The sequence below is a fragment of the Cynara cardunculus genome (assembly GCF_001531365.2).
Source record: "Cynara cardunculus var. scolymus isolate 2C chromosome LG 6, CcrdV1, whole genome shotgun sequence".
Classification (NCBI taxonomy): Eukaryota; Viridiplantae; Streptophyta; class Magnoliopsida; order Asterales; family Asteraceae; genus Cynara; species Cynara cardunculus.
The window spans coordinates 19,427,721-19,444,015 of record NC_037533.1 but is presented as its reverse complement, the minus strand read 5'-3'; the positions used below and the strand labels follow the sequence as shown (position 1 = coordinate 19,444,015).

At 35.6% G+C, this 16,295-nt stretch overlaps 2 protein-coding genes across 6 annotated transcripts in view; one reads left to right on the top strand and one right to left on the bottom strand.

Annotated features, from left to right (window-relative positions):
* The window catches only part of LOC112514414, an 8,140-nt gene extending 1,052 nt beyond the window's left edge, over positions 1–7,088 (bottom strand). Inside the window, exons 1-6 of one of the 5 annotated variants that reach the window (XM_025120876.1) lie at positions 7,023–7,088; positions 6,752–6,888; positions 4,334–4,416; positions 2,481–2,585; positions 1,500–1,755; positions 845–922 (exon numbers count right to left, since the gene is read on the bottom strand). In XM_025120876.1, the coding sequence (XP_024976644.1) occupies positions 845–922; positions 1,500–1,755; positions 2,481–2,585; positions 4,334–4,372 (478 nt within the window). In that variant the 5' untranslated portion in view covers positions 4,373–4,416; positions 6,752–6,888; positions 7,023–7,088. Of the gene's footprint in view, positions 1–844; positions 923–1,499; positions 1,756–2,480; positions 2,586–2,772; positions 3,214–4,333; positions 4,417–6,751 lie in introns of those variants that run through there. The other 4 variants (XM_025120878.1, XM_025120879.1, XM_025120877.1 and 1 more) reach the window with 4 other exon arrangements.
* Positions 7,089–8,287: 1,199 nt separating this feature from the next.
* LOC112514253 lies at positions 8,288–10,563 on the top strand. The gene is made up of 3 exons (XM_025120586.1): positions 8,288–9,110; positions 9,591–9,641; positions 10,463–10,563. Exons 1-3 carry the CDS (start codon positions 8,288–8,290, stop codon positions 10,510–10,512), a joined length of 924 nt encoding a protein of 307 aa, XP_024976354.1. The 3' UTR covers positions 10,513–10,563.
* The last annotated feature ends 5,732 nt before the right edge of the window (positions 10,564–16,295 follow it).

Genomic DNA, 16,295 nt, shown 5'->3' with positions numbered 1-16,295 from the left:
TTTATTATGATTTGAATATTTATGGAATATGAATAGAGTTTATTAATTATGATTAATACTTTATATTAGGAAACAATTAATTGATTAAAAATTGAATGGTTGAGATGGGGGTTGTATAGGGTGTAGGAATGGCAAAGGGTGTAGAATAACATCCCTCTATATATATATATATATATATATATATATGTTAATCAAAGAAAACTAGGTTGGGCCGGCTAATTCATTGGTGGGTTGTGGGTGGGCTTGTTGAGCTGCTTATTTTAATTTAAAAAAAATTGTAAAATATGTTCACCAAAAGACTTGAACCTTCAACCTCTCTTACTCTAAGTCAGTATTTGGTAGACAGACAGAACTTTACTGGACATGACAAGAGATTAGCCCGGACTGGACTGGACATGTCTGTCTGGTGTTTGATAATTGGCACGACTAACCGGCTGGGCCGGACAAGTTGCTTCTACATTTTGTTTATATGGTGGTTACCGGTGGTAGTGGAAGAGGAGGTGGTGATTGTGGCAGAGAAGAAGGTGGTCGGCGGCGGTGGTGGTGGTGATAGAGGTCGAGGTAGAAGCAATGATAGAGGTGGAAGATCACTCTTAACATTGCTCAAATTTGTAAAAAATTTCCGGTCTCCAACTTTTTCCATTTTGGAGAAAAAAAGAGCATAAAAACTATGACATCTCCTTTTTCATGGCATTCTTTTTCTCTTCTACTTTCTTGTTTAAATTTGATATACTTCATACCATTGCTTAAAGAAAATCGTATCATCAAAGTCAGCAGAAGCACGAAGAGAGTACTACTAGTAAACGGAAACTAGATGGAACAAGCTAAGCATTCAGATGAATACCTAATGGAAAGCAAACTGTTGCGCCCAATACTGAACCCAACAGGACATTCCTTCCACGCCAGGCAAGCGATCCAGGCACTGAAACGTCAGGGAAAAAAGAAAAAATGAGTTTGATATTGTTTTTCCTCTAGCAAACAGTTGCATCCACTAGCTACTGCATTTCAGTTGGCAAAATATCAAATCATTTGAAAAATCCCTTATGAGGAAGGGGAAAGAGACACTCAAACAAAATGTTACCAAACGGACCCGGTATACCCCATCCGGAGTGGGGTCTCGGGATAGTAAGATGTATGCAACGGACCCGGTATATCCCCATCAGATGTGGAGTCTGGAGAGGGTAAGATATAAGCAGACCTGACCTCCACCCTCGAAGAGTAGAGCAGTTGTTTCCATGAAGAACCCCAAACTAAATGTTGATCCTTACATAAGATATGTGGATGAAACCAAAGAGATACCCCAATACCCCATTATGTGCAACAATCGGATGTCAATTGCTAGCAGTCCATAAAAAATCAAGTGCATTAATCCGTTCCAAGGTCAAATACTTTTTGCTGTCGCAAATCTAAGCAATGGGTAAGAACGTGAGTCTCTGAAGGATGATGAGATTTAATGTGAAAATGTGTAAAAATGTGATATAATTTCTGAAAGTTCTTACTGATTAGACCAAATGTAGCAGCCGTAGCAGAACCAGCTCCAACGACATTATAGACATCATGCACTCCTCTTTGCTCGGCAAGAAAATTTTGCAAGCCATAAAATGCAGCAGTGAACATTCCAAGACGAACACCACCTACAATTGAGCCACGAGTGATTCGTATGAACCTTTTCTCCATTGCATCTCTCATCAATCGATATTGCTCTCGCTTGTCAGGTGTGCTCCCTAGTTTCAACGTTACTTCAGCATCCTTGCTCTGAGAATACGTCCATACAAGGGCAAAATCCATATGATATCATCAGAAAACTTAGAATTCACTACAACAAAATCGGGTTTATAGGATGCCAAAAAATGTTTTAAGCGTCCTAAATGACTACTTTATAGGACTTGAAGTTTATAGGACCAAACACTTGCATGTCTTATCTAAAAGTGTTGTAATAAGTTTATGAGACGCTTTTAAAACAAAGTGTCCTATTATTAGCCCTTTTATAGGACACTTATGCCTTATGCGAAGTGTCCTATAAACACATTTTTTTATAGGACACTTTCAAATAACGTCCTATACTTCTATAAAAGGACTAATAAGACCCTTTGTTTCAAAAGTGTCCTAAAAGGCAAATTAAGTCGCCCAAAAGCATCCTATAAACTTCTTGCAATACTTTTAGATGAGACACACAAACGTTTGGTCCTATAAAAACTTAAGTCCTGTAAAGTAGTCTATTAGGACACTCGGATATATTTGGTATCCTATAAATCCGATTTTTTTAGCGAGTGCTAAATGTAAGGAAATGTGTATATAAATATCAACCAATTAAAGGTTTTGCATGTTCAATTTTTTTGCTCAGCCTCCTCGCTACTATTTTATCAGGCTGCTAGTAATTCTTGAATGTAAAAAATTACAGTCCGAGTTTTTGAAGATATATCTAACCCCATGACTTCATAAATTCCATGAAAGATTATTTTCTGTATAGTTATACTTACAACAGAAGCAGAGGCTTCCTTGGTGCCTCCATATAACATGCCAGCAAATACTCCAACGATAGTTGCTGTTCCCCAGTTGACAGTTCCAGCCAACTTTGAAGTTCTCTGTGTTCAAAATGAAAATGATACGGCATGATTCAGTTGGAGTGACATATTAATTGTAATCGATACAATTTGGACCATCTTTGGATGATTAGGATTTGAAGCCTATATGATGATGCTAAGGGGTCGTTTGCTAAACACTTGCTTACTTGGTGAGTGCTTACCGGCAAGAGTCACCACTCTTACGTACCTTATTGGGCAATAGTCCCGGTCATCAGAATGGATTGTTGGTAAGCGTCTATCACCCGGTAAATGCTTATCGGGCAAGATTCACCACCCTCACTTCAGAAGAGGACCCACTATGGTGCATACTGTGGCACAGACTACCGCTTCGTTCCTCCATTGTAGTCTAAAAAAATCTAGGGCTGTGAAAGATGCCAACCATATATTCCTTGAAACTACAATAATAACATAAGTTTCTCTTGATAGAGTTGGTTTACATAGTCTTTCCTCCTCTTCCAGGCAGGAGTTCAAATCCCATTTGTATCGTTTTCTTAGTTTTTAGCTTTTAATTCCAGGTTTTTATTATCTTTCTGAAAAATTTGGGATAAAAGACTCGAACATAGGACCTCACATACAAAAAGCAAGGAACGAACTAACAGACCAATGATAATTTTGTAAAAAATATCCATAGCTTTGTTTTTATAGTCAAATGGTGCCACCATTTGAAAAAAAATTCTAGGGTGCCTCTGCCACTTACCGGTTAAGACTCTTGATCCTTGCCTATTACCGGGTAAGATTTTCGTTCCTTGCTATGCTCAACCAGTAAGATAAGTGACCAGGTAAGCGTTTGGTTACGTACGGCCCCTAATTGAACCTGTTGAAAGCAAAAGAGAACTAATGGTTGGGCCAGAGGGGGTAAATTTGACACAAGTTTCTGAAAAATGGGGTTTAATTGGGTCACTGTTTTAACTTTCTGGGTTTATTTGGGCAAAGTTTAGATTTATGGCACGTCAGTTGAGTTAAAGTAAAAAAAATGACATTTTGCTAGAATGGGTCATACAAGTCACAATGGGTTCAGAAGCACTCAAACATCCATCCTTCTTTAGAATCTAAACCACTTGAAACCAGAATACATAAGGGGTTGTTTACCAAACACTTGCGTTGTGCTCTCGAAACCTTTTTTACGAAGGAAAGAAAAGGGAGGGAAAGTAAAAAAACACAGTGTTCATGAAACTCTTTTACAGGAAAAAGGAGAGGTAAGGGAAGGAAAATAATGATAAGTTCCCTGCCAAATGTGGGAGGAAAGGGAAGGAAAGGAACGGAAAGAAATTTAAATCCTTTAAAAAGATTGTTAAAAAGATTATTGAAGAAATTTTTTAAGGAGTATATTAGTAAGAAAAACATCTTTCCCTTCCTTTCGTTCCCTCTTCAAGAGGACAAAAAATTAGTTTGTTTCTTTTCCTTTCCATCCCTTTCGAGAACACAAATAAAAAAACTGTTTTCTTTTCCCTCCCTTCCTTTTCCTTCCATTTCTTTTCTTTTCTCTTCTCTCCAAATTTGAGAACACAGCGGTACCGGGTGTCACTTGCCTTAGCGGGTGGGTATGATAAGAACCAGTAATCTTATCCGGTAGGTGAGGGAGAAGACTCTTACTAGGTAAGCGCTTACCGGATAAATAACACTTACGAGCAATCCATTTTAATGGCCAAAAATGTTACCGAATAAGAAAAATGAGGGTGGTGACTATCGCCGGTAAGTGTTTGGTAAACGGCCCCTAATGCATTATGCAAATCAGATGTAATTCTTACGTATGGGACATTTTCTTCTGATTCTTCACGAACTTCCATCAGCAAATATGAGTGATCACAGTCCCTCTAGAGATAAACGTTCCCTGCAACGCAAGTAAACAGTTTGAAGGCTAAAAATCCTGAAAATGCAAATAAATCATCCGACAGGGAAAATCACCAAAATTAAGAACAACATACTCATATACACCTATATTGTAAATTGTATGTTACAAAATGAACTAGTTAACCCTTACAAATAGCTAAGTAAGAAGAAAACGAATCACATAAAAGACTAAAAAACACTTCCATCTCAAAATTAGCACGTCGTAAGCATAATTTAAGCAGCACGAAAAACTTCAGTTAGGTCTACCAATTTCATTTTAGAATCATATATAAAACACTAGCAATAAGAAGTCAAAATTTTAATATGAACCGATGCATACCGTCTTGTGGAGAGAGGAAGCTGGCATAGCCTTAACAGAGAGATCGGCCGGTGTAAGATTCACGACAAACCCGAACGGAGGAGAGGCGCTTCTAGTCTGAAATGCATTGGTCAATTGTATGTCGTTGATTTCTGGACGCAAATCCCCTACATACAACGACGGTGATGGTGTCGCCATCATTACACTATGGATTGCAATTTTCCGGTCACAAATAGAGTGAATCATAGAGATCGATGAGAAGCAATCTGCATTTAGATAATTCAATTGAATTTTGAAATTAAATACAGAATAGAACAAATTTGCTCAAAAATCCTGCGCCTTTTAGGGAAGATCATCAATTAATAAGAAACTGCAAAGCAAATTTTTGCATGGAAATGGTGATGACCTCAGTTGTTTGGACGAAACCCAAATCACCGCGTCCATGCAAAATCTGTTTTGTAATTTCTTATTAATTGATAATCTTCCCTAAAAAAAACACATGATCTCTAAGCAAATTTATTCTTCTCTGTATTTAATTCCCAAAAACAATTCGATTATCGAAATGCAGATTGTTTCTCATCGATCTCTACGATTCACTCTCTATTTGTGACTGAAAAATTGCAATCGATGGTGTAACGATGGAGACACCATCACCATCACCATCATTGATTGTCCTGGCGACGCTGTATGTAAGGGATTTGCATCTGGAAATCAACGACATACAATTGACAAATGCATTCTCATACTACAAGAGTCTCTCCTCCGTTCGGGTTTGTCGTGACTCTTTCACCAGCCAATCTCTCTGTTATGGCTATGTCAACTTCCGCTCTTCACCAGCATAAATGTGAGATAATTTCTTAGGGGATATTTGGCAGTTGCAGAATGGTTAAATAGTCAGAATTAAGAGGCTCTATTGGTCTTTGATTTGGTGCATCAAGAATGGTGCTTCTCACAGTGAATATAATTCTTTACTCTTTTACTGAACAGGGCCATGGTAACAAACTTCCTATATTGGTTTTATTTTGCATCTTTATTACTGATGTCTAAAAAGAATTTAGTGTATCAAGAACGGATTTGAAGAACAAAATCAGTAAAAAAAAGTACAACAAATCAGTAGCAAGAAAGAACAAAAAATGCAGGTCGGCGGCACTGATTTAGGTAGTTGCTAGAGGCCCTCAAATTTCTAAACTTTCATAACACTTGTAAAACAAACTTCATAGTTCATACATGGTCCAATTGCATAAGCAAAGTAGAGACGTAACTACATCTCGAACCATATCACAATCTTATATTTCATAAGAGTGCAGAAGTGCATTCGCAAGTCTATCAAAACACGGAATTTCATCAATCAAAGTGGGGTTGTTAGTATTAGGACGAGGTTGTTTCCACCTATTGTTGCTAATCGAACATGGCTGCTGTGATTTGCAACAGCTTACTGCTGACGTTAAGCTCAATCTCAAAGGGACATGAAGCTAGACATAAGTTGCAAGAGATAAAATTGAGCGATATATGGAGATAAGAGCTGCAGAATGAGAAAAGCAAAGGGTAATGGAGGAAAAACAAAGCTTCTGAATGGTTTGGCTGGGTGCTAGAGGTCGATTATCAAACGATTCAGAGCCGATTAACTTTTTACCAAACAGAAATCATCTCTGAGTGATTGAGATGTGGGCTCTGGATGGCACTACTCAGAGCCAAACAAACAGCCCTTAACATTTGTTTCAATCTTGATGAGACAAAAGAAGGGTAATATAAAAATCATAATCATAATGTGTATAACCACCAGATAACAGAAAAAAAGACAAGTAATAACTTGATCACTCTTCTTATATATTTCCTAATGCATGACAGGCAACACATCTCAAGCCAAAAACTAATTGGTGTAAGCATCTTTGATCCATAATTCTCAATAACAATCATACGTTTACTAAAATCCAAATCACCAACACAAAAATCCAAGCCGAAAACAAAAATAAACTCAACCATCGAAATAGAAACTGAAAACCTAAAACTAAATTACCTATGGGCTCTTGCTGTTGAATGAACTCATTAACCAAATCTAGTGACTTGTGATTGGTGATCGTGAAGCCAACCCGTGAATGGTTCCTGGTAATTGATAATTTCAGTTCTTCTTCACCTTTTCGACTTAACCAAATTCTACCGAGATATCAAATTATCAAATACAAATTCAATCAATCAATCAAAGTATCAACAGAAATGAACATACTAGACTAATACACACCGAGTTTACAACAAAAATACAGAAATTAGGGCACAAATTCAAAAAAAACCTGTTCGTAGTCTGTATTCCCTAATTCACTGATTCAATTCTTCGTTCTTCCCGTCTATCCCTCTTCGGAGCTGGAGCGGGCTTTTCGCTTTGGGCACCGAACTACTTGGGCTGAATGGCTAAAGTCAAATTTGCAGGCCCAAGTCAAAATATAAAATAAAAATTAGATTAAACTATAAATTTGGTCCATGTAATAATACTGAATTGGATACGACATCAGTATAGTAACCAGTTAATACTTCAATTAGTTACCCGGATACTTAAATGTTTAGAACTTTACATCTTAGGTACCAAAATAGAAGTTTTGAAAGTACGTTATTTTCACGTAATTTGCTCCTTTCTAGAATAAGTGAGATAAAAATTTAGGGAAATTACTAAAATACACATGTCTAATTAAAATGTACTAATTTGTTCATCCATCTGCATCACTTTCAGTCATTATGTCCTCCAATTCAGTTACTTCTCTATACCAAACGCATCCTAAATAGAGAAAAAAACAGTGCAGCTTTAGCCTCCTACTGCCTCGATAGGCTCCGACCCTTAAAACAACAACAATTATGTTTGTTATAAAATATCAACAAATCTAAGGGGTTGTTTGGTAATTGTTGAATGATTTGGTGCAGAATGATTAAGTGATCAGAATGATTAAGAGGCTCTCATGATATAGTGCAAAATGAAATATAATTATTTGGTAATTGTGTACAATGAAATTAGGGCTCTTAATGGTTAAGGGAGATCCATGATACAAAATCATTCAGAGAGTTTTAGAACCATTAAGAGGCAGATTTTTTTTTACCAAACAAGATTTACCTCTTAACAGTTCAGATGTTGCCTCTTAATGAAACTATTAAGAGGTAAACAAACAACCCATAAATCAAACTTGACAAATATTACAAAACCGATCATTATAACATTTTTAAGTTTCAATTACATCGTTCAGATTCCTGTTAGAGACACAACTTATTGCAATAAGATCACCCATTACCATTTAGAATCTTTTGAGTCCACAACTTATATTTGAAAAGCACATTAAAGCAAAAAAATCATAAAAGGCTTAATACAATAATACAAAAACCCCAAAAAGCATAATAAAAACCCCTTAAACAATTCAGCCAGATTCTTTCAATATGAACGTCTTAATGGTATCATTAAAGCACACGATACTTTTCAACCATCACAAGCAAAGTATCCCCCCACTGAATTCCTACTTCAATTCCCAAATCCAAACCCACATTTTCAGACCCACCATCCTTTCTCACCTGAACCATGGCTAGACCCATCTTCATCCTTCTGTTTACAGTCTCATTGGTTCCACTGATCCATGGCTCGGGTCAGGGTGCGGCCCATCTGTGTCGAGCCTACTGTGGCAACATAACCGTCGATTACCCATTTGCTCTTCAATCCGGATGTGGCCATCCGAGCTATCGAGACCTCTTGTTTTGCTTCAATGATGTTCTTATGTTCCACATTAGCTCGGGTTCATACCGGGTTCTAACCATCGACTACGCGTATCGGTCAATGACCCTACACGACCCGCATTTGTCGACGTGTGACTCGATCGTGCTCGGCGGTCGGGGAAATGGGTTCGTGGTGGAACATTGGCGAACACCTTATCTGAGCCCGACTCCAGATAATGTGTTCATGTTGTTGGGTTGTTCAGCTCAATCGCCGTTGTTCCAAGGGTTCCCGACTTCGAAGCATATGCCATGTAGAAACGTTTCGGGAATGGGGTGCCGGGAGTATTACGGTTGCGAGGGTTGGACCAGTGTTGGACTGGCTCGTGGGGGTTTGGGTTATGGGTCCGGACCACCGGTTTGCTGTGGGTTAGATTTCGAGGCAATTAAGGGTGTGAATCTTAGTAAGTTGGAGTGCCAAGGGTACAGTAGTGCGTATACGCTAGCACCATTACGAGTTAGCGGTCCATCGGAGTGGAGATACGGGATACGAGTGAAGTTTGCCGTGGAGGTCAGTAACGATTCGTTTTGTAAAGCTTGCGAGGCCACGGGCGGATCTTGTGGGCACGATGTCGAAAGGTTTGGTCCGTTGTGTATTTGTGGGAGTTGGAATTCGACCTCAAATTGCGATTCAAGTAAGTCTAAGCAATCTGAAAAGCTAGCTGTTAACTGAAAATGTCAGATACTGACCGATAAGCTACATTGGTAGTTGATAAACTAGTCATGTTTACGTGAGAACAATCTGTTTTCGTGAGACCATTGAGACTACTTTTTTTTCACTTGAAACTTCACAGCATAACACTGTAAATGTAAAAAAAAGTCGAACTTTCACAGCAAAAACACTGTGAAGGTTACCTTCACATCATTTTGTTGTGAAATTTCAAGTGTAAAAAAGTGGTCTCACATGTCTTACGAAAACAGGTTGGTCTCACGTGATCTCAAGTCAACTGGTAACACTTTTATATATGACGTACATTTGTTTGGTCTTGTAACTTAACTTTTATAAATCAGTCTATTAGAACATTTACACATATTTGACGTCTATAGATTTAATTTTGTTGCAGTGTTGATACAACCCATCAAAAACTAATGAAATCCGATTGGTTTTGTTGCAGTTATCAAATTATCAGTCGGAGGAACCTCGCCGCCAGCAGATAAATTATTAGGTTATACGGTTAAAATATTTATCCATGTGAAATCGTACATAATGACTTAAAATCCCTTCTTTTACGATCCCAGTACAGACATAGAAACCAATTTTTATTTGTGTGAAAATACATGTTTATACAATATTGTTTCATATGTGAAAGGTTCATATGACTGTCACTACAACAAAATCAAGTTTATAGGACGTTCCCAATTTCTAAGCGTCTTAATAGACCTTTTTATAGGACTTAGTTTATAGGACCCAAAAATAAAGTGTCTTATCTAAATGCGTTGTAATAAGTTTATATGACTTTTTTTGGCGTCTTAATAAGTTTTTTAGGACATTTTTATTATAAAACATCCCATTAGCAATTTTGTCGGACACTATTTGAAAAATTGTTATATAAAACAAGTGTCCTATAAAAATTGAGTTTATATGACACTTTCTCAAAAGTATCCTATAAAGTTGCTAATACGACGCTTTGTATTAAAAATGTCCTAAAAAATTTGTTAAGACGCCCAAAAGCGTAATATAAACTTCTTACAACGTCTTTAGATAAGACGTTTTATATTTTGGTCCTATAAAATTAAGTCTTATAAAGTGGTTTATTGGGACACGTAGAGATTGGGGACGTCCTGTAAACACAATTTTGTCGTAGTGTTTTTTTTTCTACACAAACAGTTTTGAATATTTTACATACTAAACAATATTGTGTAAGTATTGTACTTTGACACATATTGTTTGTTTCATATGTGAAACAACACGTGAAAACCAGTTTGTAACTTTACAGTATTTATTATTGTGAATGGTTACGCGTCTAATTCTCTATTTAATTTGCAGGATTATTGATTGCAGCATCTGCTTTCTGGTTTACGTCTTTTCGAAATTGACAACTCCGTCTCGACTGAATTGGAAATCGAGGTTATCAAAAGGAATCAACCAAGAAACCGATCATCGTAAAAGTTCGGTTAATTCGACATAAATTTTCGTTCAAGCCAAATATAGAAATAGAAGGTCTAACTAATCGACCAGGACTTTCTTTTTATGGTATATTGAGTGAAGTTTTTGTCTTGTGTTCGTTTTTACTTTTCTATTTTCGTATTTTAGTTGGAAACATCTGGCTTCAGTGAATATTTTTGATGTAAAACGACAATTTCTTAAGATACAAGCGTTTTAGTTACGTCAGTATCCCAAGACGAGCAAGCATGTGGAAAGATTACTAGAAGGGTACTCGCAAAATGCAGCAAGATAAATCTCTATTTTGATGTTTAGTTTTTATTTTATCTCTGTCGATATAATACGATTTTATGTGGTTTTAAGAAAGCGATAAATTTTTTATTTTTAAATAAAAATATAAAATTAAAAATAGCATAAAATAAAAAAAATTGATATTAGTATCAAATTAACTATTTAGTAGTTCTCTTTTTTTTGTTGTAACTTCTTTAGTTCATTATCAGTTAATTTAGATTTAATAACAAAATAATAATATAATTTTTTATAAAGATAATAATTAAACATTTTATTAGAACTCAATGATTATTTTTATTATATTTAGATTTTCTATATTTAAAATGGATGTTTATTCTTTATTTGATTATGTTTATCTACAGTTAATTATACGAATTTAAAAATGAAGCTTTAATAAGTTGTACTTACGCAAAAATTACTTGTAATCTTGAATCTTAAGTAACGTATAAACAGTACTTCATGTATAAAAAATGATTTTTAAAAGTTTTTGTCAAATACTTTATAATATAGTATAAATAACCCTGTAAATATTTGGTAAACGGCCCCTAAAACAGTTACTAAGATGTGATTAAAAAATAAGGTAGAAAAGCAAGGTTAGCTGTCGGTTTGGTAGTAAGCAACATCGGAAGGTCAACTTGTTGATAGAATGCTTTTGTTTCCTTTTCTTGTTTAGAAAAGTCCTTGGTGGTCTCTATTATGGAACCAGTGGCTTCCTCCTAAGATGGGTTTATTCTGTTTTTCTGAAAATTCTGCAGGAATGCTCTTCCTATGGATGACAGGCTCAGATACATGGGCTTTCAAATGCCTTAGAAATTGAATTTCTGCATTATAAGTCAACAGGATTCTTTACCTGAAGATATTTTTAGGCAGAATTATTACCGTGAGGATTGAGCTGCCAAAAGATATTATCCTCCCTATAAAAAGAGAAAAAAGAAAGTATTCTGAAGCCAAATGCTCTTGGATGGGTAGTTGAATCTTTATGGAAACGTTTTTCTCACTCGTTTCTCAACTGCCCAATGTTAATTGAAGTAGACGTGCATCCAAACACTCGAGCCTATAGTACTGCTCCAGTAAGAAGTTCAAGTTTGTTCTTTTCTAAAGAATACAACCATGTGTTTTTTTTACTTTCCACATGTACTCAAATGCACATGGTGATCAAAAACATAGGATAGAACACCTACAAGCGCGGGTATAGCACCCGAGTTTAGTGATGGCCAAAAACCGGTCTCGGATCGGAACAGTGATGTTTATAACCGGTTCAGATCCTTATTTCGTCGAAAATATTAAGGTTCGGTTAACGGTATTTGTAACCGATCCAGGTGTCCGGGCCGAAACTGGTCCTATATTAAAAAAAAACATTTTTTTATATTTTTTTTTAATTTTCTTTTTGATGAATTTAAAAAAAAAAAAACTTTATTGTCATTCTAATACACTTTAAAGTATCTAATTAGGTCAATCAAATACACTCAAAAAATAGGTTTTATTTTAGCTTTATAATTGGTTTTCAATCAAATACAATTAAAATTTACGTTTTATTATAGTTTTATAATTTGTTTTCAATCAAATACATTTAAAAAAAATGTTTTTATTGTAAATTTGTAATTTGATTTTCAATCAAATATACTTAATAAGCTAGAAATACATATAACAATACATTTTTTTGAAAAAAAAATCGGGCCGATCCCGAGCCTTGGTTTTGGATGAGAAGAGAAGACCATAACCAGTCCTTAATCGGTGGTACCAATACGTCTCGGGCCGGGCCCTCTACCGGTCTAGGGCCGAGCCGGGCCCATTTGACCATCTTTAGAGTCCATGTCTTGGCCATAGTTCGAATAACTCTGGACACATGTAATATACTGTTAAAAATCATATTTCACATAGAAAAATATATTACATTCGACTTGCTAATTAAATAATCAGATTGAACTCAACTGAGCATTTGATATTAAATTGGGAATTTTTAGTTTGGGCATTTTGTCAAACACATACAAGGGCGGGCCTATATCGAGGCATATAGTGGTCCGTGTCACCGCCTCATGATTCTGTAGTAGTGGGATAAAATTACGTTTCTGAAGGGTGATACAGTAATGTTTCAACACGTGTCTTTGCGAATTGCACTTATATTTTTTAAAACTACACTGACGATATGAGTTTGAACTATCTGAGTTCTTATATTATTATTTTTAGAAAGCGTCTTATTCAGTATGCTTCTAGGGGAGCTTTATGTAGAAAACTAAACGGGCGTTTGGTTCGTACAATGAAATTTGATGGAATTGGATCCCATCAAAGGAATTTGATCTTGAATGAATGGGAATGAAATTTGAACCCTTGATCAATTTTAATCTCATGTCCATCCATGAATTGCGCTTTAAAAGAGAATTGATCTGATGTATCTCGGTACACCTCATTAGTGTTGACATTCAATCATAATTGGTCCAAGTGTGAAGATCTCTTCTTACGCTTCTCACTATAACTTCTTTTCTCACCGGAACCGAACCCTATGATATAATATATCATTTTGATGACAACCAAACAAATCCTTTGTAATTATGCATCAAATGCCGAACTACGTGTTATTTAGGCAAAAAGTTGATTGTCGGCAATCCAACCGGTCCCACACGAGATCCGCTTCCAAAGACACCAATATGAGGGGACCTTTTTTGGCTCACTCAGCCGTTGAGGCTAGCGAGGGCCCCAGGTCTTATATTTAGACAAAATCGTCTCACCCTTTTCTCAACTGAGCTGCACGCTAGAGGTTTAACCTATGTGTTATACCCTGAGACTTTTTAATGTTTTATAATATAAAATAAACCGTTAAAATTGTATGAAAAAAATTTAAAGTAATGCATATCACCATCTATCGATTGACATCTTCGTCCCATTTACCATCGAATCTCCTTTATGTTGTACATGGATGAACAAGTATCGGTCATTCGTTTGGTCCTCATGGACCCCGTCCGAATGGTACAAAAAACAAGCAAATTCAGTCCATCCAAGGAGGAAAAAACCGTGTCCACTAATTATGGGCCGTTTATCAAACACTTATTTCGTAAGTGTTTATCGAGTCACTTACCTTATTAGATGAATATGACAAGGACCAAGAATCTTATCTGGTAAGAGCGATGACAATTATCAAGAGTCTTACCTGGTATGCTTTTATCTGGAAAATTGCTGCATATGATATATGTTGTTTTGATGGATTATAATCTTACCCGGTAAGGTATGCGAGAGTGTGTGGACTCTTTATCAGCAAGCGTGTACCAGATAAGTCTAAAAATCAAGACAATATTTAAAATTTTAATTTATTATATCGATGACAACATTTAAAATTAAGAGGCTTTCACCATCACGGGACGTCAGGCGTGAGCCAACCACGATAAACGGTGTTGACCATCTCCAGTTATTTTTTATTTTCACAGAGTCAACATCTTCGGGCGTTCAAAAATTTCAAATCTTTATGTTGTTTACGTGGAAGCATTTCGTTCTTCCGATTTCATCATTTTGTGCTTCGACTTATCTTATGCAAACATCTGGTAGTTGGTCAATAAAAACCTAACTAATCCAAAATCGGACCCGTAACCAATCCTAGCGGTCCCAGTCCTTTTCGATCCGATCATCGGTCGTTTTATGCATCCATATTGTTGTATTCTTCAAATCAAAGTTAAATTCGTAGATACAAATACAATATCTGTCACGGTATCAAAATAGATTGAAGTTACAAAAACAATACTAAAAAGTCAAAGATGCCTTACGGGTCGACAAAGGCAGCTAACGACACAAATACACGGGTCAAAGAACCGTTCTTTCAACATATACATAGAATTTTAACCGATATAAGTTTTTTCAACTCGTCATAGCATTATCTCATCTTAGCTGTCGTACAACTGATCTTTATTCAAAGGCGACTAAGAATATCGTGATAGGATAAATAAGGTTTTTCACTACATCCCTTAAGATTTAACCAGTACGCTGATGACTAAATAAATTTAATACCTGTAAAAATAACAAAAACTGTATTTTCTTAATTATAACTCCTCATCTGATTGATTGAAATTATGAGTTCAATCAACCACAAATGTGGTGCCTGATTAGTTTGAGCTTAAACTCCAAATGTCAAAAGTGTCTAAAGGTCTTATGTTCAAATCCAAGGAGGAATAAAAATCCCTTTGTGGTCACAAATGTTCAAATGCGATGACTCCAAACTATTTGCAAAATAGATGGTCATCCTGAAATTAATCGGCTCAGATAGCAAGTTGGATATTCAGGTTAATGAAAAAGAAATAGAGTTCAATCATTGAAGGATATGATCATAAAAATCCAATCATTTAAAAGAAACACTTTGGCCTTTGAAGTCATGTTGGCATGGTCCATAAATCATGTTGGAATGTGTAAGGAATAAATGTTTTTTCCACAATGGATAGTGATATTTCATTAAATGTATATATCATTAAAAACAGTTGTACCTTTTTTTATTGGTATTATTGAAATTGTAACAGTAAATTTATAAAACGGTTCAACCTTTATTTTGAAGTTCAAAACTCGATTTTTTTGTGCTGCAAATGTTTTAGGGGGCGTTTGGTTCGTCGGAATCCGTCGGAATCTGATAAAATTGGAATGACTAAATTCCATTCCAATGTTTGTTTACCGATGGAATATAATTGAATTCTAAACATTCCCCCATTTGAGGATTTCACCACTCCTTTGTAAAAGTGAAGGAATTAAAATCCATTTTATCTAAAATTGTGTAAATGACATAAATAGCCTCATGACAACTGGTTTCTCTCATCTTGATAACCCTAGCCGCATCTTTTTCTCATTGACTGCTTCCAAAAAAATCGAACCCACCGGTTTCTCTCATCTTAAACAACTTGTTTCATCTTCATCATTGATCGATTTACTGCTTACTTCGATTTCTACATAGGATTTTTGTTCATATTTCTAGTTCGATTTCTGCTTATCGAAGATGAGTATGATTTCTGCATACGATTTTTATCGTCGATCGATTACTGCTTACTTCGAGTTTTAGCATTAAAACATCTCTAACATGTATGCTATATTTTATCTTTTTTCTTTTAAATTTGGAGATTTCTTCATTTTTTTTTTTTTGTCTATTTTAGAGAAAGAGTTCAGTATATTTGTTTGAACATTTTTTTTCCCAAATATCATTTAATTAGCTTTGTAGAGTTTAAGATGTTGTATATATATATATAGAGGGAATATCAAATGTTAACTATCATTTTTGTATTAACTTTGAAAACCCTCTCAACCAATCAAATTYCATTATTCTTATAGGTTTATGTCTTGTTCATTTTACCCTTACAAGGGTATTCTAGTAAATTGAATTCATTTGTAACCCCCAAACAATTAATGGGGAGTTACAAACAATCAAATCCCAAAAAATATGCATTCATATTATTAATTTTTT

Bases quoted from the DNA above. Each gene is read 5' to 3' on its own strand.
- LOC112514253 (XM_025120586.1), top strand. From the start codon at position 8,288: ATGGCTAGACCCATCTTCATCCTTCTGTTTACAGTCTCATTGGTTCCA. The intron at 9,111-9,590 runs GTAAGTCTAAGC...GTTTTGTTGCAG, and splicing joins GACCTCAAATTGCGATTCAA to TTATCAAATTATCAGTCGGA. The intron at 9,642-10,462 runs GTTATACGGTTA...TTTAATTTGCAG, and splicing joins GCCAGCAGATAAATTATTAG to GATTATTGATTGCAGCATCT.